The sequence below is a fragment of the Eulemur rufifrons genome, chromosome 15, assembly GCF_041146395.1.
Source record: "Eulemur rufifrons isolate Redbay chromosome 15, OSU_ERuf_1, whole genome shotgun sequence".
NCBI classification, from domain to species: Eukaryota; Metazoa; Chordata; class Mammalia; order Primates; family Lemuridae; genus Eulemur; species Eulemur rufifrons.
In genome coordinates, this window is record NC_090997.1 from 19835689 (window position 1) to 19861713 (window position 26025).

A 26025-nucleotide genomic window follows, 5' to 3' on the forward strand; every position below is an offset into this window, starting at 1 on the left:
AATGCCTGAAAGTCTAATTAACTATTGGACTTTGTCTGGAAAAATGTAGCTGGCCCAGTGAACAGAGAAAAGTTGGCCACTTTTCACAGGGAGTGGGGGAGGCACACAGCAGCTGACACCCATAAAAACTTAGCCAACCCAGCTGAGGAATGTTGGCATTTAACTTCGGTTTCTCTATTAGAATTTTCTTTAAGCCCAACCACCTGCTTCCCCATTCCACAGCCCCACAGAGAAATAACAACACTGTGTTTGAACTCTGCTTCATGCTTTACCAGAAGTTTCCATTTCATTAGCTACTCCCCGCAGCCCTGTGAGGTGGGTCATTTGGGTACCCTAATGCCTACTTTAGAGATGAAGAAAATGAAACCCGATGATATTCAGAAGCTTGCCAACCCAGTCAGACAGGTTTAGATTAAAATCCAGTTGCCCTCCACCTTCTCAAGAGCTTTCTTCTTAAATTCCACACTGCCCCGAAGGGTTAATAAAACATCACTGTATTTCTAAAATGCAAACAAAATTCTCATCCTTTTAAAATACATGTTTCTACATTTACAAACAATTTCAGACCCATTCGCATTTCATTTTTTTTTTTTTTTTTTTGGAGACAGAGTCTTGCTCTGTTGCCCGGGCTAGAGTGCAGTGTCAGCCTAGCTCACAGCAACCTCAGACTCCTGGGTTTAAGCAATCCTTCTGCCTCAGCCTCCCAAGTAGCTGGGACTACAGGCATGTACCACCATGCCCAGCTTATTTTTTTCTATATATTTTTAGTTGTCCAGATAATTTCTTCCTATTTTTTAGTAGAGATGGGGTCTCGCTCTTTTTCAGGCTGGTCTCGAACTCCTGACCTCGAGCAATCCTCCAGCCTCGGCCTCCCAGAGTGCTAGGATTACAGGCATGAGCCACCACGCCTGTCCCCATTTGCATTTCAAAAGGCCAAGTCAGGCTGACTTTCCCCAGTTCTTTGACAGGCAGTAATGTGAGGATCATGGGCAATGGAACAGGGTAGCAGAAGTCTCTCTGCAGATGAGCTCTCGTTCATGAGAAGAGGATCATACACAGCAATGGACCTCACAGAGGCAGGGCAGTGTTGCCATTTACTCACCCATTTATCAGACTCCAAAAGCCTAGGGGCCTTCAGATTTTTCTAAGTTGCCCACTTACAGTAAGAACACCACTCAGTTCCTTCCGTCCAAGAAGATCCTTTGCAAGCCTAGCATCTTTCTGCTTGGGAGGGCAAAAGACCATGAACCATGTGCCAACTTTTATACAGCCCCTCTGGAATGCTCCTGAGCCTTCCTCTGATTCCCTATGTTTCCATCAAACAAGCAGCATATCATTATTACTTATTCTCATTCTTTATGAAATGTGTGTATTCTTGAAGATTTACAAACACTGTTCCCATTGCATCCGAAAGCTCTTTCTACATTTGTTGTAAACGCTAAAATCCTAGACAGCATATTGTGTCACCATTGAGTTTGACTCCGAAGGACCGTGACTACCATGGATCTTGGCCTAAAACACTCTAGAGAGAAGAAGACTGGCCTAAGAGTCAAATACCTAGGTTCACATCTGAACCCTGCCATCCATTATTTGTAGGACCTTTGAGCAAGCATCAGTGTAGTTGGCTAAATGGGGGACCCCCCCAAAAAAAAAGATATGTCAACATCCTAATCCCCAGAATATATGAATGCTACCTTATAAGGCAAAAGAATGAATATTGCTTTATGTGACAAAGATGTGGTTATGGAAGAGAAGTTTATCCTGGATTATTCAGATAGTACCTAAATGAAATCATATGTATCCTTATAAGAGAGAAAAAGAGGAAATTTTGAGATGGAAGAGGAAGAGGCAATGTAACTGCGGAGGTAGAGGTTGGGATGATGCCGCCAGAAGCTGGATGAGGCAGGAAACAGATCCTCCCCAGGAGCCTTAGGAGGGAGTGTGGCCCTGACAACAACTTGACTTTAGACTTCTGGCCTCCAGAACTTGGAGGAAATAAATTTTTGTTGTTTCAAGTCATCAACTTATGGCAATTTAATACAAAAGTCCCAGTAAGCTAATCCCACTCAGTTTCCACATCTACAAAATTAAAGGTCAGGGTAGTATTAACAATAAGTCCTGTTCCAGATCTTTCATGTTAAGAAGGTCATTTCAGACACTTGGAAAATACACAAAGTAGCTTTAAGACTGTCACCCTATCTGACAACCTCACAGGACGCTGTTTGCCTAGGAAGGCCCCTCAACATGTAATGAGAGGAGTTCTACCCCCAGTTGCCCCTTTACCAGGAATCACTGTGTTAGAAAGTTGGATGCGGAAGTGTCCTCCTAAAGGTGGACTTGTCCTCTGTAGTCTCTCTGTTGTCACCTGGAGCAGTCCAGATCCTTCTTCTGTTCCTTCCGTGGGTACAGAGCTGAGGCATGTCAGAAACAAAGAATTAACCCCAGTACCATCAAGAAGTGCCAGTCCACACAGAATATAGCCCCATTTCAAAGACCAGGTCATCCTCCATGGTTCTAGGCTATGAGCTCAAACTCCCAAATATTGAGTATCCCTCTGTTGTCACAGCAGAAAAAGTGTAGTATAAATATAAGGATTCTTTTTGTTTTGTTTTACGTTTATTTTATTTATTTATTTTTGAGAAAGGGTCTCTCCGTGTCACCCCAGCTAGAGTACAGTGGCATCATCATAGCTCACTGCAACCTCAAACTCCTGAGCTCAAGCAATCCTCCTGCCTCAGCCCCCCAGTAGCTGGGACTACAGGCATGCGCCATGACGTCCAGCTAATTTTCTATTTCTTGTAGAGATGGGGTCTCATTCTCGCACAGACTGGTCTCAAACTCCTGACTTCAAGCGATCCTCCAGCCTTGGCCTCCCAAAGTGCTTAGGATTACAGCGGTGAGCCACTGTGCCCAGTCAAATACTAGGATTCTTTAAAAGTGCTCCACCCTTTACCCTACACTGATCTTGGGAGCACAGGAATCCAGGGTCAGCTCTGGTTCTGAAACAGAGTTGAACAAGAACTTGTTTTTCTCGAGCCCCATCTGCATATGCAAACAGAAAGTCAGTGTGCCCTGGTCCACAGAGGCTTCTCGCCTGGCATACTCAGCTGAAACACAGCCACTCCAGCTAGCCAAGTTCTTATGTAGTTCCTGTGTACAAACACACTGCCTGCCCAATCCTGTTTTTAATATGACAGGTGGTTCCAATAAATTGTGACGCAGCATGAGATAGAACACTGTTCAGTCATTGCTACGGTCTAAATGTTTGTGATAATTTATACGTTGAAATCCTCGCCTCCAAGGTGATGGCATGAGGGGGTAGGGTCTTATTGAGGGTGATTAGGTCTTGAGGGTGGAAGCTTCATGAATGGGATTAGTCCCTTCATAAAATAGGCCCCAAAGAGACCCTCCTCCCTTCCACCATGTGAGGGCACAGTGAGAAGCTGGCATCTATGAAGCAGGAAGCCGGCCCTCACCAAACACCAAATCTGCAAGTGCCTTGATCTTGGACTTCCCAGCCTCCAGAACTATGAGAATTAAATTTCTGCTATTTATAAACTACCCAGTGTGTGCTATTTTGTTATATCAGCCCAAATAGACCAAGACAGCCATTAAAATAATTTTAGAAAGATGTTTAATGAAACGGGGAAATATTGAATCCATTCCATTAGATGAAAAGGGCATATTATAAATATAGTATGTAATGTGTGGTCCCAATTTGAGGTTTAAAAAGTAAATATATACATGTATATGCATATATGTACACAAAAACTGCTTAAGAAAAGGGCTGTCAGAATATAGACCCAACATTTTAATAGAATTTATCTCTCAGCAGAGGGATTATGAGTGACATTTATCTTCTTCTGTGTGTTTTTCTGTATTTTCCAAATTTCAACAATGGACATATATAATTTCTATCAACTATATTTAAGTATACTGATAAGCATACTTAACAAACACACAGAAATCTACAGAGTGGCACTGCCTGGGTTGCGGTGTACATTTAGGAGAACCTAGTGTGAAGGTTGTCCCATCTTGCTTAGGCCAGAAGCTTCCAGAAGGAGCTAAGGGCCATGAGGAGACCCAGAAAGGAAGGTTGTCAGAATCACTCCAAGTGTGAGACTGAGTATCCTAAATTAGCCTCTATCATTTCAGAGTTAATAACTTTGGCATCGAGAGCCTGCCAATATGGTGTATCCTAAATGGTATATGGCTATGTGGGCATATCCTATTGCTCCTAGGCTACAAACCTGTACAGCATATTACTGTACTAAATACTGCAGGCCATTGTAACACAGTTGTACACATTTGTGTACCTAAACATACCCAAACATAGAAAGGGTACAATAAAAATATGGCAGGATAATCTTAAAGGCAAATATTATAATTCAGTCCATTATTGACAGAAATATTGCTATATGGTGCATGACTTTATATATAGATATATATACAAACATATACACTATATATATACACATACACACACACATATATACACACATATATATAAAAGGCAGAATATCTCAATTCTTCCCATCCTACTGGGGTTTAAGTGAAAAATTAAAAGGACAGATCAGAGCATACATGTGATCCAGGAGCTTGGAGGAGCCCAATCTTTGATTACTGCTTTGTAAACCGTGGCTGGAAATGTTTTAGCAAGAAGCAATGTTTACAGGGCTCTTGTGCCCTCTGGTGGTGAGTTCTTAGAAATAGCTATTTATGTTCCTTAGTAGAATTCATTTCACTTGAAAGGATTTCAACAAGATTAATATATGGGGAATAATGGAATGAAGAGAGAAAACAGAAAACAGTGGTAATGTGACCCTCTGAACAGCAATACAACTATTTTTAAACAAATTCACTAGAAATCAATTCTCAAAGTATCGTCCCCAGTCCAGCAGACTCAGTGTCACCAGGGAGCTCATTAAAAATGCAAATTCTCAGGCCCTGCCCCAAACCTGCTGAATTAGAGGCTCTGAGGGTAGGGCCCAGCAATTCGTGTTTTAACAAGACCTCCAGGTGAGTCTGACGCTGCGTTCTCAACACTGAGACATTGCTTTAAGCGATACGACAGATAGCTTGTCCTTGGTCCCTGAAGGCCAAGCAGCAACCCTAAGGAGGGACGGGTGTGCAAAACCACCCCTTACCGTGCAGTGATGAGCGGGAGCTCCGTGCCACACCCAGCCAGCCAGGAGGCCACACTGTAGACTGGAGGGGACCCTGCCACAGAGACAGATTCCACCAGATTCCCGCCTGGGCGAGCTGTTCCAGAATCAGCTTGAGAAACTAGAGGCCAATGATTCAATTATTATCAAGTAACTCAAGATGAGAGACTTGCTGCAGGGAAAATCCCAATTAGAGATGCTGAGCTACTTAGATCTCAGGACACACTTAAAGCACAGATTCCATACCTGCTGCCATAAAGAGCAAAGGGAGGAGAGGCAGGAGGACCCACTACCCAGTTTATTACCAAAAAGAAAGTGCAAGGTCATGATTTAAGGAGACAAAGACTGATTCCATAGCAAAGTTCAATAAGCCGCCAGCCAGCCAAACGTCACTCCCTAGCTCTTAGAGGCACCCCTACACAGATAATTGCAATGTAGACTGCCATTCTTTCCTCCTTTCCTTCCCACAGCTCCTAGCAACTCTAGGAATATTCAGCTGATCCTTCTTAGAAACACTGAACCTATGAGACATATCCTGGGGGCACGTGAGTGTTTGTCCAGTGTGGAGTCAGCACATGTACAGAAAGAGTGCAAGCTTTAAGAGAGACCACTGTTCAAATCCTAAGTTTTCCACTTCTGATGGGGACCCACTCAGCTAATCCACATAAGCTCCCTGAGACTCAGTTTTCTTATTTGTAAAGTGGGAATTATGACATGCATGACTGATAGCAATCTGCATGGCAAGGAAAGTTTGGTGAGACTGCAGATTTAAAATGACCAGAACAATATATTTTAATGTCCTTTTCCTCTCCTATTAAGCACTGGCTAAAAGATAGCTACTTCCCTACAACTGGTTACAATTGAGATTGTAAAGAGTTTAAGGGCAACATCTTTGTCTTATTGATCTTTGCATGCCCAATGCTTAGCGCACTAGGCACAAAGTAGGTGCTCAGTAAATGATCACTTGCTGAGCTGGGCAGGGAATCACTGAAGGTTCTGCTCAGATGTGAATGACCACTGGATTCCAAGCTCCCCCACATTCCAGCTGTGTGGATTGGGGTAAGAGACTCAACTCCTTTTAGCCTTGATTTCCTCATCCATTGAATGGGAATAATAGGACCATCTCCTACGGGTTTCTGAGAACTAAATGAGAAATAAATGGAAGCTACCACTATCTAGTGGTAGTGACAGACAAAAAGAACTAGATAAAAAGAACTTTCATAGAAGACATTGGGTGGGGGAATGTAATCAAATATAAAATTAATCAGATAAATGATATACAATTAACTATAAATATTGAGCCCAATTGCACAGTTTACGTTGTCATTAAATAATCCTGAAAACAAACCCAGTGCAGCGGGGTAACATGACAAAGTTAGAAGCAGACCGTTTCACCCAAGCCACACCAGTCTTCTCTCCTGTCTCCACCCTCTCCCTTCCTGCTCCCTCCTCACCTCACCCCCTGTGATCCCAGACACACAGAGCATTTGGTGACAAAGAGGTGGGGGCCATGAGAAATAGCTCTGGCTCCTTGGCTTCAAGGATTTGGAGGGTGGCAGCAAACAGAGAGAAAAGAGAAAGTGAACAGCACCCATTACGTAGTGCTGAGTTTTCCAACCAGTGGGTACAAGTGTATGAAATATTGATAACCTCAGCTTTCTGGGAATGTGGAAGCCCTTGGGGTTGCCAAAGGCCCCCAGCCAGTGGTCTTAGGCACTGACACATTCAGGCAGTCACCCCAGCATGCCATTTGAAGTGTCTTTCCTACGTGTGCCAGGACATGAACAGGGTTTGGAAGGATTAGCAATGACCAGATGCCCCTAAAACACTTGCACCACTGAAACAGTTGAGAGGTGGCATTCTGACGATGATCAAAGATGGTGCAATCAGGGCGATAGAGAGTCCTCTTGCCACCCACCCCCAAGTTCCCCTGCCCTCAGCTCTGCAATTTTTAGGCACAAGGCTGAACAGTTGCCCATTTTCTGAATCAAAATGTAAATGACTATATCATCGTGTTCTCCTTGGAGAGGAGAAAGAAGCTATAAAAGAAAACAACAGTATAGCTGAGCCCCAAAGTCACAAGGAATTTGACAGAAAGGGAAATGTGAGCAGAAGTTGGAAGCCTGGAGGAGCTGAAAGCAAACCTCACCACTCTACATCAAGCATGGCCAACCCCAGCAGGACCCCTGAGGAGGACTTTGTCCCTAAGACTGGTGAGCAACACAGCCAGGTGAGACCACTGTGCCCAAGAGAGGTCAAGGGAGACTTCGGGAGGAAGGGGCCAGGCCTGAGCTCTGACAATGAGGGGAGGAGTGTGGATAGACAGGAGGGACACGGGCACTCTCTGGAGGATATGGTGACCCCCTAATCTCACTGAGTCTGTCTTGAAGGTCATAAACCAGACCTTCAGCCCATTTATGGGCCCAGATGTTGCTATATTCCTCTTAGCCCTTGGTGTCACAGATGTTAACTCATGGAGAGCTGGGGACATCCTGTTGGCCTAACAATAATGATAGTAAACATAATTGCTTATATTTAGTAAGCACCTACCCTGGTCAGGACTTATAATGAGTGCTTTATATTAAATTTTAATTAATCTTCACAGTAATCCAATGAAGGGGGGGGGTCTTTATTATTATACCCATTTTACAGATGAGGAAACCAAGACTTCCCAGCAAGACAGTGGTAACATTAGGGTAAGAGCACAGGCACCAAAAGCGAAAGCAATCACTGGGGTAAATGGGGGAGAAAAAGGGACTAACTAGAGAGCTACAGAAGCAAAGGCACACAATCCCAACCCTGTCTGCTTTCTAGAACTAAGGCAGGCAAGATGGAGAACAGTGGCCCCCAGCAGGAAAGTTTGAGTAGGCATTTGAGAGATGTGATGATCACCTGTTACGTTTGTGTCTGCAATGATAATTTCATCCACACAGAGCAGGCCCGTCTCCTGAACCAGAGGCAGAAGGTCGATCCGACGAACCAGCACTGCGGAGTTTGCAAGAGGAGGCTGGGCATCCCGGGCACCACGCACACACGTCTCCCAGAGGTCGGTGCAAGTGAATCCCCAGCTGGAAAACAGCGCAGGGTGGAGCTGTGCCTCTGGGTGAGCACCTGTAGCCCTCCCTGCCACAGCCCTCCTGCCCACACCTGGGGGCCTGAGGGCTCTGCCGCCCGGAGAGAGACCCTGTGAACCCCTGCGCCCAAACGGTCCTGGGTGTCACGGTTACAAACATCCCACCCAAGACGGGCTCAGCTCAGCCTTTGATAAAACGCCAGTGAGTCACATTCTAAGTCAAGCATTCATTCATGACACTCAGTGTCAGCAGCCCTTTCAAATTGCAATTTGATTGTGTCTCTTAAGCAGATTATATGCTGGGCTCTAACCACAGAGAAGATTGATAGTCCTAGACATTATCAGACTCATATTTAGATTTAAAACCATTTATAAGACCTGTGAGAAATATGTGGGAAGAACACTGAGTCAAGGGAACCAGATGCCTGAGTCTTATTGCACAGTCACTAGCCGAATGAATTTTGGTGGATCGCAAATTCTCGGGGCCCCGATTTTCCTCCAGACTGTTCTCTGTGGCTGTGGTCCCCAACCCCTGGGCTGCAGACCAGCACCAGTCTGAGGCCCAGCAGGAGCCAGGCTGCACAGCAGGAGGCAAGTGGCAAGTGAGCAAAGCACCACTTGCAACCCACAGCCGCTCCCCATCGCCTGCATCACTGCCGGAGCATCACCATCCCCCACCCCCCTCCCCCACCTCCCGACCCCCATCAGATCAGCGGGGGAATCAGACCCTCACAGGAGCACAAACCCCACTGCAAACTGCACATGCGAGGGATCCAGGCTGCACGCTCCCCATGAGAATCCAACGCCGGATGCCTGAAGATCTGAGGTGGACCTGAGATGGCGACCCCCGCCCCCAACACCAACCCCACCCATGGAAAAACTACCTACCATGAAACCAGTCTCTGGTGTCAAAAAGGTTGGGGACCGCTGCTCTAACGTCTCTCCCAAATATGACGTTCTATGATTCTATCTCTCTGAGCAATGTCAGACTCCTTCTAGGAAGCAGTATATTCTTAACAACTAACCACTCTTGAGTCAAACTTCTTTGTCAACTAAAATACGTCCAAAGCCCCAAGTTAGGATCTGAGGCCCACATATAAGACTGTTAGTAAGTGCTTCAGGTCAGCCACTGTCCCCGAGAGAGCTAATCCTCTCAGGGGGCAGAATTCCTACCACACCTTCCCACGGATTAGCTACCTCTGGGGGCTGGTCCTCGCGAGCGTCCAATCACAGGTGACGTTCTTCTGTGCCATGTTGTGCAAGCCGATTGTGAAGGACACCGTCATCTCCAGGATCTTATTTATGTGGCCTTTGTATGCAAGACACAGCTATGGACACCAAATAAGTCCTTCAGTTGTATTAATATTAGTGCAAGAAGCAGCCACTCAAACGATATGTAATGAGGACCCCTCATCCCTGGAACCTTGCCACATGCCACAAAGGACAGTCAGTCCAGTTCCTGCCCCCTCGGAGCTTACCAGTGTAGCTGGAGAGACAAATAATTTAGAGTCAGTTGTTATTTACCTCTCTCAATAAAGCTGGGAGGAAATGCAACAAATACTTTTCCTGAGGCCAAAAAAATGTTATTCAACAGTTTTAAATGCCTGCCACTGTGCTTGGCAGTGAGGATTGTAGAGAAAACCTCTGTTCTAACCCAATTACCTGTGCAACCTGGAGCAAGTCACTCAACCTCTCTGACCCTCAGTCCTTCAACTCTAACTCCCCAGAGTCCTTGGTTTCTAACTTAGGTTAGGTTTTCAACCTCAGCACTATTGACATTTTCAGGGCTTGATAATTCTTCGTTGTGCCTTATAGGATGTTTAGCAGCTTCCCTGGCCTCTACCGACTAGATGCCAATAGCACTTCCCCAGCTGTGACAACCAAACATGCTTCTGTACATTGCCAACTTTCCCTTGAGGGGCAAAATCACCCCGTTGGGTGCCCCTGCACTAGAGGAGAGGCTGAAGATGGGAGGGGACCCTGGCCTGAACCATCTAGCCCCGACTCCCACTGCAGCCAGACTACGAAAAGACTCAAAACTACTGCCATGAGCTCCATCACCCAAGCAAAACTCACTCTGGTTCCCAATGGACAAATAAGCTGCACTTCTTTTAAAAAGGATAGCAGAGCTATTGAAGAAAAGCATATAAGAGGTTTTCAAGAAATGTGTCAGTCAACGTAATCCATCAGGAATAAAAATAACTAGAGTAACAATAACTAGCATTCATTGAGTTCTTACCTCTGTGCAAACACTTTATTAGATGATCTCATTTAATCTTCACCACAGCCCTGAGAGGTAGACTACATTTTTGCCCATTTTACAGATTAAGTAAACTAAGGCATAATGTACTTAAATAAGACATTGAGGGTAAACAGGGTATAGAGTCAGGATTCAAAACCAGATAGGCTGACTACAGAGTCTGCACTCCTAGAGATCAAAGAAAATATTGGAGCAAATAAAAACCCCCATAGGTCTCACAGCTAATACAAAGGCATTTCTAGGTAACAATATATAAGCAGGGGCCAGTGATATCCACACCTGAAACAGCAATTAAGAGACGTAGATCCTCAGCCCAAAATGCCTTGGGCCAATCACAGCAATCACTTCTTTGTGCTTCTGGTTTTTTGGTCTCAAACCCAGAGAATGACACCAATCCTTCCCTACCCACCTGGCCTGGAAACACGAGGGCTGCTACTCACATGTGTATACTGATCTAGCCGATAGCCCTTCTGGACAGCCAGGGGCATCAGGACAAGGTGTCGAGGCTGACAGAGGCTGAACCTGCCACAGAAAGGCTCTGACCCACTGGTGAGCTTCCCATCAGAGCTGGAAACTTCTGGGCCTGGATGTATTTCAGGTAAAAAAAAAAAAAAAAAAAAAGACAGGTGTGGATGTTAAACAAGACAGAGCTTCCCAGCATGTGTGCAGGGAATGGGTTGTGGGTTCACCATGGGAGAGCTGGGCAAGGCTTGGGTGGCTAGCTCACCCAGCTTGAAGGCTCCAGCTATAAGAAACCCATTCTGTCTGCACTAGAGCATCTAAAATCTACTCTCATCTTCTCTGTGCACCAGGACATGAAAAACTATTGAGAAGGAAAGAGACAAGGAATGTCCACTAGAATTTAGTTCATCTTCTTAGTTTAAAAAACACACTCTCACATTTTAAGAATTTAAGACTACTTTCTTCTGTAATAATTCCTTTAGATGCAATTTGAATTAAATAAGATTTGTGGAGTTTGTGCTGCTTCTCTGTTTCTCCCCTATATCCTTAACCTTTGCCAGTGAGTGGCCTGGGCAGTCTCTGGGCAGGGCTTCACTCCACTAACAGCTCAGAAGGAAAGGCTCTTCATCCTAGTGACACCCACATGAAGCATCTCCCTCTCAAGCACGTAGCCACTCCCTTGGCCACTCGGGATCCAAGTTCAGTTTTCCTATTTCTATTTGACTCTGTTAGCACCTGGGAGAAGACGTGAAGATTGTTCGCATTTTATGGAAACAAGACAATGATGGAAAAGAGGACCAGAATTTGTCTAAAGGGGGACAGCACCTTGTTCAAATCCAAGCCGGAGTAGGACATTAGCCGAAAAGGGCTCCAGTTTGCATTTTACTGCAAGTAACTCCTCAATGGTTGTTTGAATCTGTTAAAAAGAAAAGAATTTCAGGAGTTCATATCATGGGTGTAAAGACCACCCCAAGCTCCTCCCCACCCCCATTATTTGAAGAGCTTTCCCACCTGATGGGCTGTGGCATTTGCAGGGATTGGCTGACTAGAAACATTGTCCCAAGTAAGGAGAAAGTTTCCACTGCCTGACACATTCAGCATCTAAAAAGTCAAGAGAGACAGGACTAAACGGTGGCGCTAATTAAGCCAGAGAATCTATGTAGGAACACAGGGCATATTTCCTAAGCTTCCTGGGTTTTTTTTCAATTACAATTTCAACTTTTTAAATGCACTGCCATCCATCTAGAAAGCTCTGAAGAATACAGTGTCATCAGCTAATGAGAACTTTTCTTGGAATAATATACGTCTGTCTCCCTATTTATTTGTGCCCGTTTTCTTAGAATATGGGATGTAGAGGTTGCCATTGAAGGATGCACCTGTGGCCCTTCTCACCAATTGCTTTCTGCCAAGGGTAACCTGGTAGGCAGACGACGCAGCCACATAGCATGTTGGCTTCCAACACGTTCCCCACGGAGCACATTACGCTTTTGCTATGGAGTAAGATCTATGCAGCTTTTAATCTCGTACATCACTCGTTACATTCTACTTTGTCCTAAGGTTATTTGTGTACATGTTTTGCTATTAGACTATAAGCATTAGAGGGAAGAGTTCATATTGATTTATCTTTGTACACCAAATAGTGAACAACAAAAAGAACATCAAGATTGTTTAACGAAAATATGGGGCACAACTAAGAGACCCAAAGAACATGACTTTCACAAAGTAGATTTAGAAAATGTAGCATATAGGGAAATAGGACCTGAATAGGTAAAAACTATGGAGTTTCATGTGAATGTGTGTGTGTGTGTGTGTGTGTGTGTGTGTATTTAAAAGACTTTATGTCTACTCTGGGGAATAAGTTTCCAAAAGAAGACTCACTTGGAACTTAAATTCCTAAAACTAAGTCAATGAGGAATGTATTCTCAATAATAAGACTGCATTTTTAAAAAACGTAGTCACCAACTCTGTCAGATCGATATCCTGTTTCTCTGGCAGCAGAGTTATAATTACAACCCAGGTCCTTGGCTCCCAGCCAGTGGTCCTTCCTCTAGGTAAGACTTTAGTCTTCCAGAGGTCAGCTTCACGGAACTGGGGGGAGATGCAGACCTGTATTTCTGGAAGCCTCTGGGCTCGGGCTCGGATCTGGTGCTTCTCCCGGAGGTAAGTGGTGACCACGTCAGGACTCAGCCAGGTGTTGTGAATCTGGACACCAATTCTCATCCCCGTGCTGGGGGCTATCCCGTGATGCTCTGCTTCCAGGTAGTATTTGGTTCCACCCAACAGCTCCAACTTGGGCGACTTCTGTTGCCAGATCCCTTTGCCCCCATTCTGCTCCCAGGAGTCAAACCAGTCAGCAGTGCCAATCCCGATGGAGGCCACTTTCACCTGTGCCCCGGTAAGCATATCAGGATCAACACTGGGAAGCTTCTGGGCATCTCTTTCCTGAACACTAAGTGTCTGGACAGCTGCTAACAAGAGATTTTTGAAGTGGTCTGCCTTTTCCAACAAGTTAGTCTAGTGCTGTTTGTCCTAGTGCTCTCTCTCCGTCCCTCTCTCTCTCTCTCTTTCTCTTTCTCAATTGCATAGTATTCAAATGAGGCTAGATGCACCATGTTTATAGCAGGAACAGCCAACCTAAAGCCCTAGATTTACATGGTGCTGTGGAGAAAGTAGCATAAGCCCTTGTGAGATCTGGAGTGGCTTGACCACATCCAAATCTATGACACGTCTCTGACTAGCAAACAAATTTCAAAGAAGCATGTTAATAATTCGAGAAAAAATACTGTCATTGTTTATCGATGGCACAAGTGAATTTTGGCTGCTTATTAAAGACACCTTTACCTTTACTTATCTGTCAAAGTTGATGGGGAGAGTCCTACATAAAGCTGGCTATATCCCTACCCAAAATTAGTGGAAAAAGCATAAGTTTTGGAGTCAGACAAATCTGGGTTTGAATCCTGAATATGCCTTTTACTATCCAAGTGGATTGGCCATATAATCCTTCTAAGCCTCAATTTCCTCATCTGGAAAAGATATATATAAAATATACATATATACAGGCACATGGTAAAGATTAGAGACAAAGTATATAAAAGATGTAACGCAATGCCTGGCTTACAGTAAATGCCCAATAAACAGTAGGTGCCATCACATCCAGCCAAATCCTTTTTCAACAGTGAAAGTCCCTGGTCACCTAATGGCATGTTACAACTGTCTGTAGCACACAAGAGCTTTAGCTCTGATTCTTTCTTTCTTCAGGGTTATAGGCCTGGGGACAACTAAAAGGAAATACCTTAGTCCTTGGTTCCTCTGACCAGCTGAAATGCAAGGAAGCTTGGCCATCTGCCTGGATCCAGAAAGTGTAATTATTTGTCTCTGGAGCCACAAAGAACCCACTGAGCCGTGCTCTGTCAAGCAGAAGAACACAGAGTCCAGCAAGAGCAACCAAGGTCCGAATCAGTAAACCAACACATGGTTGCCCTTGCACTTCATTTTTCTTTATGGTAATGAGGAAGAAAAGCCTGATTCTCATGCCACATGATAGTCCAGACTATTCTAGAAAGAGCTATAGCACCTGCATAGTCTCAATATCCCAATCCATCCCTTTGCACTGGCCACAAACCCTCTTGCAGTTCTGTTACCTCTGGGAATGTTGAAGCCACGGCTTTGGACCACGTGGAGGCTTAGCTGAGAAATCACCTATCACGGCCAGTACAGGCCCCAGGCCATGGCAGAAACTCAGTCAGTAGTGAATATTCTTATTATTAGAAATAGAGATCACTGATCAGAATTTGCTCTGAGCTTACTAAAGACCTCAACACCTGCAGAGAGTGTTTTTCCAATTAAAAAATTATAGCCCAGAGAGAAGAGTCAATTGAATGTGTCAGTAATTTCAAATTAAAAGCCATAAAATGCAACTTTGAAGAAGATTTCAGTCAATTTTATGAAACATTTAAAAACTAACTCCGTTTTTTAATGTTTAAGATAAGTTCCAGTGACCTAATATCACAGATAGATATGGTTAAGAAACTGATTAAACTACCCAAATAAACACTAAGAATATTTTCGTATTTTTTTAAATCTTCAGATCATCAATATTAGGTTTTTAAATATTGCTTTAACATATACATGTTATTTTTACCTTTAGAGAGAATTTCTTATTTAAAATAGTTTCAAAACAGAACAATTTAAAGGTCCACCAATATAATAACAGTAATTTACCAATCAATAAATAAATATTACAATTTTTTAATTTAAATGTTTTAGATTTTAAACAGATAAATGAGAGAAAGAATGAAAAATGAGTTACCGTCTGGTTTGTGGCTCCTCAAAATGACAGTTAAAGGGTCAAACCCTACAAGTCCTACTACAGAAGTCAAATATTCTTTTGCCTTTTGAGGTAGTCTGACTCACCCCTTAACATTCTCATACACATTGAATATAGCTGAAAGATTTTCCTTTGAACATTACTAATGGTCCTCAAAAACTATGACAGAGATGCATTATTAGGTGCTACAATAGACCACAAATTACTACCACTTTAAAACCATAAATTGGGCTGGGCACGGTGGCCCACACTTGCAATCCTAGCACTCTGGGAGGCTGAGGCAGGAGGATCATTTGAGGTCAGGAGTTCAAGACCAGCCTGAGCAAGATCAAGACCCTATCTCTACAAAAAATAGAAAAATTAGTTGAGCATGGTGGCTCACGCCTGTAGTCCCAGCTACTCGGGAGGCTGAGGCAGGAGGATCACTTGAGCTCAGGAGTTTGAGGTTGCAGTGAGCTATGATCATGTCACTGCCCTCAAGCCAAGGCAAAAAAGGGAGACCTTGTCTAAAATAAAATAAAACCATAAATTGGCAGTTAAATGCCTACTTAAAAGGCTTCAGGAGACACTCTTCTTTTCCCAGGCTATCATCCCTACTTGACTTCTTCAATGGCTGAAGTTCTCTAAACAGGGAATAAAGCTTATCATTGCACAATTGAGTTGAGATCGAAAATGGTAAAATCTTTGCAGAAGGTCACAGATTGGCTGAAATTCACACTCCGATGTCACAACCTGCCTCTCTGAGAAGGGTTTTGAAGGGAAAAAGAGACTCTGTCACTCAGTGCAGGATCCACCCCTTCAACATACATGCTGAGAGTGCACAAAGGAAACAGTGTGTCTAAGCAATTCTCCAACTTTTTATATTTTTAAGCTCACTTTAGAAAACCAGAAATTGTGACTGCATCCTTGAAGGGAAAGGATTAAAAAGATGCAAAACAGCTCTAAACAGGAAAATCACAATCACAGTGCAGTCACTACTGCAGAAAACGTCTCACAGAGCTCGTAAGAGCTTCCTCTGCTGTCTACCAGCTATTGCGTTGACGTTCAGCACTGCAAGGCTGTTCCAACAGAACTGTTTGCTGCCCGGCCTTTGCTCCCTCATATGCCAAGTGCAAATCTTTGCATCTTTCTTTGGCATCGGCCAGATGTTAGTCTTACCTCTTAATCTTGTACCTGCAGCAAGTTTTACTCTGCTGTCTGACCCTAACCCTGGCCTGCTCAGCTCAATGTTCCAATGGACAGTCATCTCCAAGGTAGCTTGTAAACTAACTGAGTCATAGAAAACATAAATTTTACATACTGATCAAAATTTGTCTATGCACCTACGAAGGTCACTACCATGACCAACACTGGTTGGGAACACTGTCGAAACTCTGCTGTTGTTGAATTGGCTAGTGTTATACATTCTCCCCTGGAAATTCCACTGCCTTCCTTATCTGTATCCTAACCTCACCTAGGCTAGTAAAGATGCTTTTGATATGGTCTCCCACTTTTCCTGCAACATACCTGAAAGGTTGTCCTGCCTTTGACCAAAATCCAAATGGAGAACTGGCATTAGGGACAATCTGCCACCTGTACCCAGGGGTGGCTTCAGTCAGTGCCAAGCCATCAACAGCATCTCCAACTTCAAACAGAAGCCCTCGATTGCCTGTAAGACAGGTATATCTCATGAACATCACAATGCGTTGCTCCCCAAATCGGGGGATCAGTTTGTTTCAAATTACAGAGTGACAGATAATGCAGGTACCATCTGTAAAGGAGAGTCAAACGAGAGCCAGACAGAGTGGTCATGTGAAAAGTTCTATAGATAATACAGATGTTCTGGAAAGCAGAACACATTCTTGGGGTAGGAGTTAGCTTCTTGGAAAGAGACTTGGTAAGCAATAATAAGGGGTGGTATTCTCAGAGGACCAGAAAAGAGTAGGAAGCCCTTTTTAAGGGGAATGCCCAGGGAAGAGAACCAAGTCCAGGAGAAAATGTGAATGGGCAAACAAGTGCTGTGGTTAAGTAAAGAAAGACAATGTGATCGGGTACTTGTGACATGACTTGTCTCTATGATTCCTGAAGCCAGAATTGGACTTCGGTATCTTTTAAGGCCCAGTTCAGCCTGGGAATTCTATTCCCTAAAATCTCCTTTTCCCAGAAAATTGGCAATCCTTACATTTTTCAAGTGCCATGGCCTTAATTTCTGGACCGGTACACACAACGTCAATTATATGGCATGCTGCTATTATGGGACATTTAAATTATGTTGTATTAATTTGTGTTTTATAGTAAGCAAACCCTGAAGCCAGAGGCACAGATACAATCAATACCGGATACTAACTTGGGTTGAGAGTAGAAGCTCTGGAATCTGTTAGCTGTGGGTTCAGGTTCCAGCTCCGCCACTTACTAGATGTACAAATTGCTTAATTCCCTTGTGTCTTCATTTTCCCATGCACCAAAATGGGACTAATAATAAATACAGACAATACACCAGGACTGAGGGAAAATATATACATACTCAAACAACCTGAAATATAGTACGTGCTCAATAAAGAATAGCTATGGTAATTTTTATTAAACTACTGTTGTTCTTCAATAGTTCCTAAAAGGGAGAGGTAGATAAGGAATAAGCAGAAAGATAAGAGCATATTCTGAGAATGTTACTTGAAACCAGAATTTCTCAACCTTAGCACTGGTGACATTTTAGGCTAGACAACTCTGCTGTGAGCGGCTGCCCTGTGCATTGCAGAATGTTTAGCAGCATTCCTGGTGTCTTCCCACTAGATGTCAGTATCACCACCACCTACCCCAGTGTAACACCTGAAAACGTTTTTTAGACGTTGCCAAATGTCCTCTGCGGGGGACAAAAATCACCCCCAGTTGAGAACCACCGCTTTACGTAGTCATTCGCCCTACTTCCATGGAAGAAACTTCAAAAGCTCTTCATAAAGGACATTACTAACTAACTGTCAAAAACAGCGGCATTCCGGAAATTGTCCTAGCACTACCAAGTAGCTAAAGCAGTCTCTCTATTTCCTGACAGGAAACACACCTTCTCTCGATTACTTGTTTCAGTAGTTTTATTTCCTTGGATGGGAGCTTTCCCTGAATAAAAACTGCAGATCTGGGAGCTGGAGAATTCTCAAGCAAAAGCTCTGCATGCATTTTCACACTCGAATGGCCTTTCTTTAGAAAGGTTTCTTCCCCTATTAGGCAAATTTCCTCGTAGGTGCCGAGCCTCTGGAGTTGGCTCTCGCTGCCTGGAGCTTCATCGTTAAGACCCCTCATGCACAAACATGCAGCCTGTGGTTCCGGGCTGGGGAACATGCTAACCGCCCTTAATCCCTTACGACACTTGAGCCTTCAGTTCTAACACGTAGCAGAAAAGTGCTCCAGTGCTGTGTTTTTAATTTGCTGCCGTGAGGCGGAAGCTTTAAACAGAGGACCCGTGAAACCTGCTCCCTTGCCTCCTCCATTTCTGCCCACTTTAGGCATAAACTGGTGGCAACGTCACAGGACGCCCCTGTTTTTCAAAGCAGCAGAGAGATGCCACCAGGGGAGAAAAAACAACATTTCAATGCAGCCCATTGTGCCCCATTCTCCAGCCTTGTCTAATGCTGCTGTTGTGAGCATACAGAGCATGCTCTAATGCTCCTGTCTTTTCAGAGAACAGGCACACAACTGACCCAACCAATGGAGGGAGGCAGTTTGGGGTTGCCTCCAATCACTATAACAATGTCTTGGGGACAGTTATGCTTTCTGGATGCTGGTCTCCCCTGAACCCCACTGGCTATACATCCGGCTGGGGTTAGGAGTGCAATGTCACTAAACATCTGAATAAATCTAAGAGACTTCCTGATATGAAAGCTTGACAATGGTATCATGGGCCAAGAGCTCACTGAACTAACCAAATAGCTGAGACAGTATTGAAACACTTTTATTTCTATTCCCCAGCCCCTCTCAATTAAAAATATAACTAGAGAGTTCTTTGAACAGCCCCAGTTATTTCCTTACCTGCTTGAGGAGCAGTGAGCCTCGCGTCTTTTCCTGGAGCCCTAGTGGTGCATGCAATCTTCCTGGGAGACACATGTCTAATGTCACAAGGAATGCCTAAGGAGAATAAAGATATTTATGTATGTATGTAATATACACATAGGTATAGAGAGAGAGATCTACAGATGTGATGGCAGGACCAGACTGAAGTAGACAGGCTCCTATTTTACAGCAAAGGGCGGGATGTGGACAGATTATTAATAGCACAGGTTGTCACCCCAATTGAAGGAGGCCAGGAAAGGCAGAGTGCAGAGCAGCAGAGCACAGGGCCGCATAGAGTAATCAGAAAGAAAGTCACGCGATGCAAGGCCATTCGCTGGGGACGGACTGAACCACTCCGCTGAGCTTGGGAGGTAAGTATAACATGAGAGTGAGGACACTCTCCTGCACGAAAGGTTCTAGACAGGTCCACAAAACAGCTTGCCAAGGGGGCATTCCAGAAAAATATGCATAGCAAAGGACCAGCCACTCCTGCTTATCTGTAACAAGATGGCTAATGGGGGAGAGTGAACCGGAGGGTTGTTTTTTCGTAGAAGTGGACCTTTGTGAAGAGCCAGCTATACTTTTTTCTTCTCTTCACCCCCAAGAGGGGGACACCTAAGGGAATCGCCCACGTGCTGTGAGCGTGTCTGCAGGACATTCTGCTCCTGTTACACATTTGCAGAGGAGCAGGAACGAAATCACACCTGGTCTCAATCAAAGAAGGTAGAAGAACTTACCCACCACCCCTCCTGGCACTCCTCATGCACAACAGCTACAGTATCTCCCGCAGCATTTAACATTCTGAACTATTTTCAGCCATTTCAACATAATTACCTGCAATAGTAACCTGGGCAGAGGTGTCAAAGAAGTTCCCAGTAATTGTGATGTCTGTTCTTCCCCCAAGGCTCCCAGTTTCTGGAAACACAGATAATACTTCTACAAGAGTTAAAAAAAAAAAAAAAAAAAGTAAGCTTCCGAATATAGACCAGAATATGACCCAGATAATATAATAGTAGAAGCTGTCAATAATTTATTTCTCACTTTAACTCTCTAAATCCAGCAACGGTTGGAATTTTTTCTAGTAATAGCTATTTAAAAATACACATAATAAGAAAAGGACAATATTTGGACACAAGGGGAAATGTAGAGTCACTCGTGCTATCAGCAAAAGCCCCAACATACCATAATGTTTTCCTAGAAAATTTGTCTCCTGACCTCAAGGACTCTATTTGCATGTCAGGGAACAGTAGGTTACACTGCATGGAGGAATCAACTTTGGATCCACCAGGAAAAGGGCTTCAATTCACCCATATGAATCTGCAGTTCAGTCTAAGCAGAAGAATGAATTACACCGTCTGCAGCACCTCCCACTCTTCCCCATGGTGAACGCTCCTTCCCACGTGCCCCTGATTGCTTGAAACCCCCTATAGTCATGTGTTGCATATCCCCACGAATTTAACTTTATCTCATCCTTTCCTCTCCTGTGATCAAACATTGACAGCTCTAAGTTGCATTCCTTCCAGGGGAAAGAGGAATTGTGTTCTCTGAAGCTACGAACAGGCTAATTATGAATGGTTACCACCTTAAAATATAAATTTTATGAGTTTGTTTTCTAATGCTATTACCCGTAAACCAAACCAGTGGAGATACATGTGGGCAAAGATTGATCCCGTACACTCAAATATCAAAATTCACCACCAACAATAATGGTCCCTTTCTTTTAACCTACTATTTTATAACTCTTTTTTTTTTTTGCATTGACATTGGAATTTTGTACCAGCTTCATGTAGGGATTCACATGTTCTTTTGATGCACATTCAAAATTACACAGACTACAGACAAGACAATTTATGAAGTCCTTAAACTTTTCACACAGTTGTAGATATTGTATAATTCTTTTCAATATTCACAAAGCACCTGCTATATAGTACTATGGATATAAATATGAATACAAAATATTTAATAGTTCCTGTCCTGAAGGAGATCAGCATGGTAAATGGAGACAGGTACACAAAACTATAATTATAATACCCTGGGTTAGCAAAATTAGAGAGAGTACATGGAAGAACAGAGGAGAAGGTAAGGGGTAGGGTGGGGTATGAAGGAGTAGAAGAAAATTTCTATCGATGACATCTGGGCTGAGTCTTAAGGAGAAATTAGAACTGGGCTAGTGAAGGGGAGAAAGAGAGGGCGCTTAGAGCAAGAGATAGCCTGAGTGTGGAGAGAGGAAATTGCCCCACGCAGCTACGCGGTGCTTGAATATGAAAGAGAAAACGATGGAGCTGGAGATGAGACGCTTTCTTAGGAATGCAAAGCCAGCAGAGGACAGTGAGCAGGGAAGATGCATCGGATGTGTCAGGCCCTTAGAAACCACTGCAGCAGCCACACAAGAGGTGAAGGGGTCCAGCATCAGACGGTAGCTGGAGAGATAGTGATAAAGTGGATACGTCATATTTTAAACATACACGGTAGGTAAAACTGGCAGAAATTGGTGATTGAATGGACGTGGAATGGAAGGGGAGAGGAGAAAATCTTGGATAAATTCCAAGACACTTGCTCATCTACTTCTTTAGACAATTTTTGGAGTTAGAAGAACAAGCACCTCTTGGTCCATTTTATAGATGCTTAATTGGGGCTCAGAAAGGCTAAAAATGGCTTAACCAAGCTTGACTAGTGATTAAATGCCAGCCCTTGGGGAGCTCAGTCCCAGGCTTCTTGCAGTTGTCCACGACCCCTCTCCCCACAGCCTCCTCTGCTATGAAAAAGTTCTGGCCTGTGAGTCTTCATCTGAAGAAGACATCGGCCCTGGAAATATAAAATAACTGTGTGATCAGAGACACCTGTCAGCCTATCTAGCACTTCAGGGTTCGGTAGTGAAGGAGTTAGAAGAGCTTGGCAAGAAGAGTGTATTTCTCGGCCGGGCGCGGTGGCTCACGCCTATAATCCTAGCACTCTGGGAGGCTGAGGTGGACAGATAGTTTGAGCTCAGGAGTTCGAGACCAGCCTGAGCAAGAGCGAGACCCCCCCCCCCATCTCTACTAAAAAAAAATAGAAAGAAATTATATGGACAGCTAAAAATATATATAGAAAAAATTAGCCGGGCATGGTGGTGCATGCCTGTAGTCTCAGCTACTCGGGAGGCTGAGGCAGAAGGATTGCTTGAGCCCAGGAGTTTGAGGTTGCTGTGAGCTAGGCTGACGCCATGGCACTCACTCTAGCCTGGGCAACAGAGTGAGACTCTGTCTCAAAAAAAAAAAAAAAAAAAAAAGAGTGTATTTCCCGTAGCATATTGGTCATGGGCATGGGATTTGGGATTAGATCTGCACGTTCTAGCACTAGGACCTTTGGACAAGTGACTTTGCCTCTCTGAGTCTGTTTCCTCATCTGTAAAATGGGGCTAATGTTGCCTGTATTATAGTTAAATGAAATAAATATTGAGATTGTATGTAAAACACTCAACAAGAGCCTGACATCTCCTTTCTACTATCATTATAACCATCAACTTGGGTGCTTCTTCAAAGGTACCCCCAAACAGACTAGTTACACTGTTTAAAGAAAAGCAAAGCAAGGGTCAAAATCCTGCTTTTTCAGGATTAGGCTATCCAGAGAGTAAATGGCATTTGCCCATGACCTGTGAAATATCTTGCACTTTTGACAAAGGTAGATGTTGATAGCTTCTGGGATCTAAACCTACCTCACAGACATTTCTTCAGTGACTGTGTGATTGCTGTATTTAATCCTAGAATCTAAGTAGTATTCTTTAGTCGTCAGCTTTCTACCACTGAATTGGGTTCGCAATTTCAGGGAAGTTTCCAGTTTTCAGCATTCGTGTTTTCAGTATGAGAATTTATTCACCAGATGGCAACACAATAGCTTAGCATGAGTAACAGCAAGTCATAAATTGCAGAATGGATGCTCAGAGATCGGGTGTTAGAGCAACTGGAAAGATGTGCTTTAAGGTTTTTTTAAGTGCTACCGTTTTTCTGTTACTCTTCGGAACATAGAATAAGACAGGACTCTCTTTCATTTACTTTATATCCATAGACTTTGTACAGAAGTCTATGATCACACCTCTTGCCAATATAATAACTAAAGCTGACACGGATACAAGCAACTTAATCTCAACCGAAATCGAAAGGCCATCTGTGAGTGTAGGGACGGCTTCAGGTGTTACTGATCATAGAGCAATGGTCAAAAGAAAGGGAAGTCAGGTCCAGCATTGAACAAGGTGTGAAGGAAGGGGTAAGAAGTACAGGGTAAAAGCAAATAGTACCTGAGTGTGTCTGGTACAGGAAAAGCTCCTGTTTAGCACTGATCAGCCATGCACTTTTGTCAACCATTGACCTTCAAAAGAGACAAAGTTGTGTTTTGGTAGAAAACATCCTCTGGGATTGCATTTCTTTTTTAATTGGCTCCCTAAAGGGAAGATTGTGAACTAACCTCTATTGATCTCTAGAACAGTTGGGATACCAGCTCCCTTCGATGACTAGAGAACAATACTAATGGGTCAAAGTTTATTTCCTGATCTACAAAATTATCATTTGGGAATAATACCTACTTCACAGAGCATCACAAACATGAAGTGAAATAATGAACATGGAAAGGCGTACAATCAATTCTAGTCAATAAACATTAGTTTTATTCCTTCCAGAATAAGAGAGAAATATCTCCATACTTTGGGCTGTATAGTTATAGGTAATATGTCACCATCATCACAGTGAAATTAATATCAGCTAGACAATGCATTTTTAAGGAAAACACCTGGCAAATCATACAGGGGCAGAGCATGAGGTAAGGCATATGGAATCCAGAATCCTAATTTATCTCTCCAAAGTTCATTGAAATTTGGAACCTTTCCATCTTGAAGAAGGCACTTCCTGGATGACACGATGCATTTCATGAAACCATATTCCTCATGATGACACACGTGACAGTTTTAGATCTACAAGACTTTGAGATTACTTAAGAGGTAATTCCCAAAATTCTGTACCATCACCACATTGAAACGCTCGCATTGCCTACAGATGAGTGCATAAGACACAATTATATTCACCCAAGTACAGGAAATCAAGAAGGAACATGCGGTTTCATTATACTGTTCTGTTTGTGTATGTTTGAAATTTTCTATTACAGAAGGTTAAAGAAAGTAAGCAAGATGAGAGAGAGATGATGTAAAATGAAGACAAATTTACCTACTTCTACTCCCAGTTACTTACTTTCCTTTGTTAAATACTGAGAAACTAACATTCTGGGAGCCTGTAACACAAAGCAATAGACATTAATGCAGAAATCTGCACAAATCTCCTGGACCAAACCATTGTTACCATAAACCCAAGACTCTGATATCATCAAGTTACTGCCCAAACCTGTAATTTCCTCAATGGTGCCCAAAATAAACACCCCACAGGCTTAGTGGACTTTCAAGAATAAAAGGACAAATGTAGTATTGCGTAGCAGGTAAGAGCCCAGGCTTGGAGTTAGACTGACAGGATATAAATCCTGCTCCACCAGGTACTGGTTTCAATTTTCTCACCTGTAATGTGAAAATAATGCCACCAATCTCAGAGGCATTATGTGAGGATTAAATTAGTTTACGTATAAGCTGCTTTATATAGTGTTTTTCAGGGAGTTCTCAACAAACGGTAGTTACCATGATCCTCATGAAAACAAATTCTTGAAATTGTTTTTTCCTGGATATAAAGAAAAACCTGGGTAAGACTTTAAAATTGTGTTACTTCTCTCACAGACCGATGTAGTCGCCTTCCACTCGGCACTGCAGGGTCCCAAGGCCATGGTCTTCCTCAAGGGGATAGCTGAGGAGAAAACAAACTGAGGTAAGAATTGCCAGACAATTCAGTTCAGAAGTTCTGCTCTTTAATGAGGAAAGCAGAAAATAAAAGAAAAGGCAAACTGGCCAGAGAAAATGGTAGGTACTGAAGGTATAATGAGCTCACTGGGGTGAGTGCTTAGGGTAATACTAACAGGAGTTATCATCGACACATATGTTACCAGCAAAACACACCGTGTGAGAGACAAAATTTAACTTACTCCTAAACTCCATTTGGTCCTTTCTTTCCAAAATCTGTCATATAACAAGTATAGCAAAACCCTTATCAAAAAAAAAAAAAATCTGTTAACAACTGTGAGCTCCAAAAAGGACAATCCTGAGCAAACAAACTGAATATGCCAGGAAGAAACTACATTTCAGAGTTTGACTCCCATCCCAGTACTAACCAGGCCCAACCCACCCTGCTTAGCTTCGAAGATCAGACAAGATTGGGCACATTCAGGGTGGTATGGTACTATACACTAGTCTCAAAGAGATAATCTACAAAGTGTAATTCTTACAATGGCCTCAAAGTAAGGTTAATCCACCCAGTCCAAAGTGAAGTAAAAATCCAGCAAAACGTTAGTTATCTGAACTGGAGCATGCAGACACTTGTTTTTTTCTTGGGCTAGTCGTTAAAGTACGGTGGTTAAGTGTGTGAACTCTTGGGACCGATTAGTCAGACAAGGTTCAAATCCCAGGTCTGCCACTTGCTCTCTGTGAGACCTTTAGCAAGTTACTTAGCTTCTCTGTGCCTCAGTTTCCTAATCTGTAAAGTGGGACTGATAACATACATACTTACAAGATTATCAGATGACTTAAATTAGAGTAGGCCTTGACCTATATTAAGCCCTTAATAAGTATTATTAATAGCTATTTGTTTTCAAGGAA

The 26025-nt window shown here is 43.3% G+C and overlaps 1 protein-coding gene across 1 annotated transcript in view; it reads right to left on the reverse strand.

The window, feature by feature from the left end:
• Positions 1–26025, reverse strand: part of PKHD1 (PKHD1 ciliary IPT domain containing fibrocystin/polyductin) — a 412333-nt gene that overhangs the window by 366127 nt on the left and 20181 nt on the right. The window contains exons 9-23 of the mRNA XM_069487338.1: positions 25056–25120; positions 24524–24563; positions 23581–23651; positions 20142–20243; positions 19287–19382; positions 16794–16935; positions 14253–14367; positions 13067–13345; positions 11972–12061; positions 11786–11876; positions 10939–11081; positions 9436–9566; positions 8058–8233; positions 5148–5286; positions 2284–2411 (exon numbers count right to left, since the gene is read on the reverse strand). Of these exons, the coding sequence (XP_069343439.1) occupies positions 2284–2411; positions 5148–5286; positions 8058–8233; positions 9436–9566; positions 10939–11081; positions 11786–11876; positions 11972–12061; positions 13067–13345; positions 14253–14367; positions 16794–16935; positions 19287–19382; positions 20142–20243; positions 23581–23651; positions 24524–24563; positions 25056–25120 (1808 nt within the window). The remainder of the gene's footprint in view (positions 1–2283; positions 2412–5147; positions 5287–8057; positions 8234–9435; positions 9567–10938; positions 11082–11785; positions 11877–11971; positions 12062–13066; positions 13346–14252; positions 14368–16793; positions 16936–19286; positions 19383–20141; positions 20244–23580; positions 23652–24523; positions 24564–25055; positions 25121–26025) is intronic.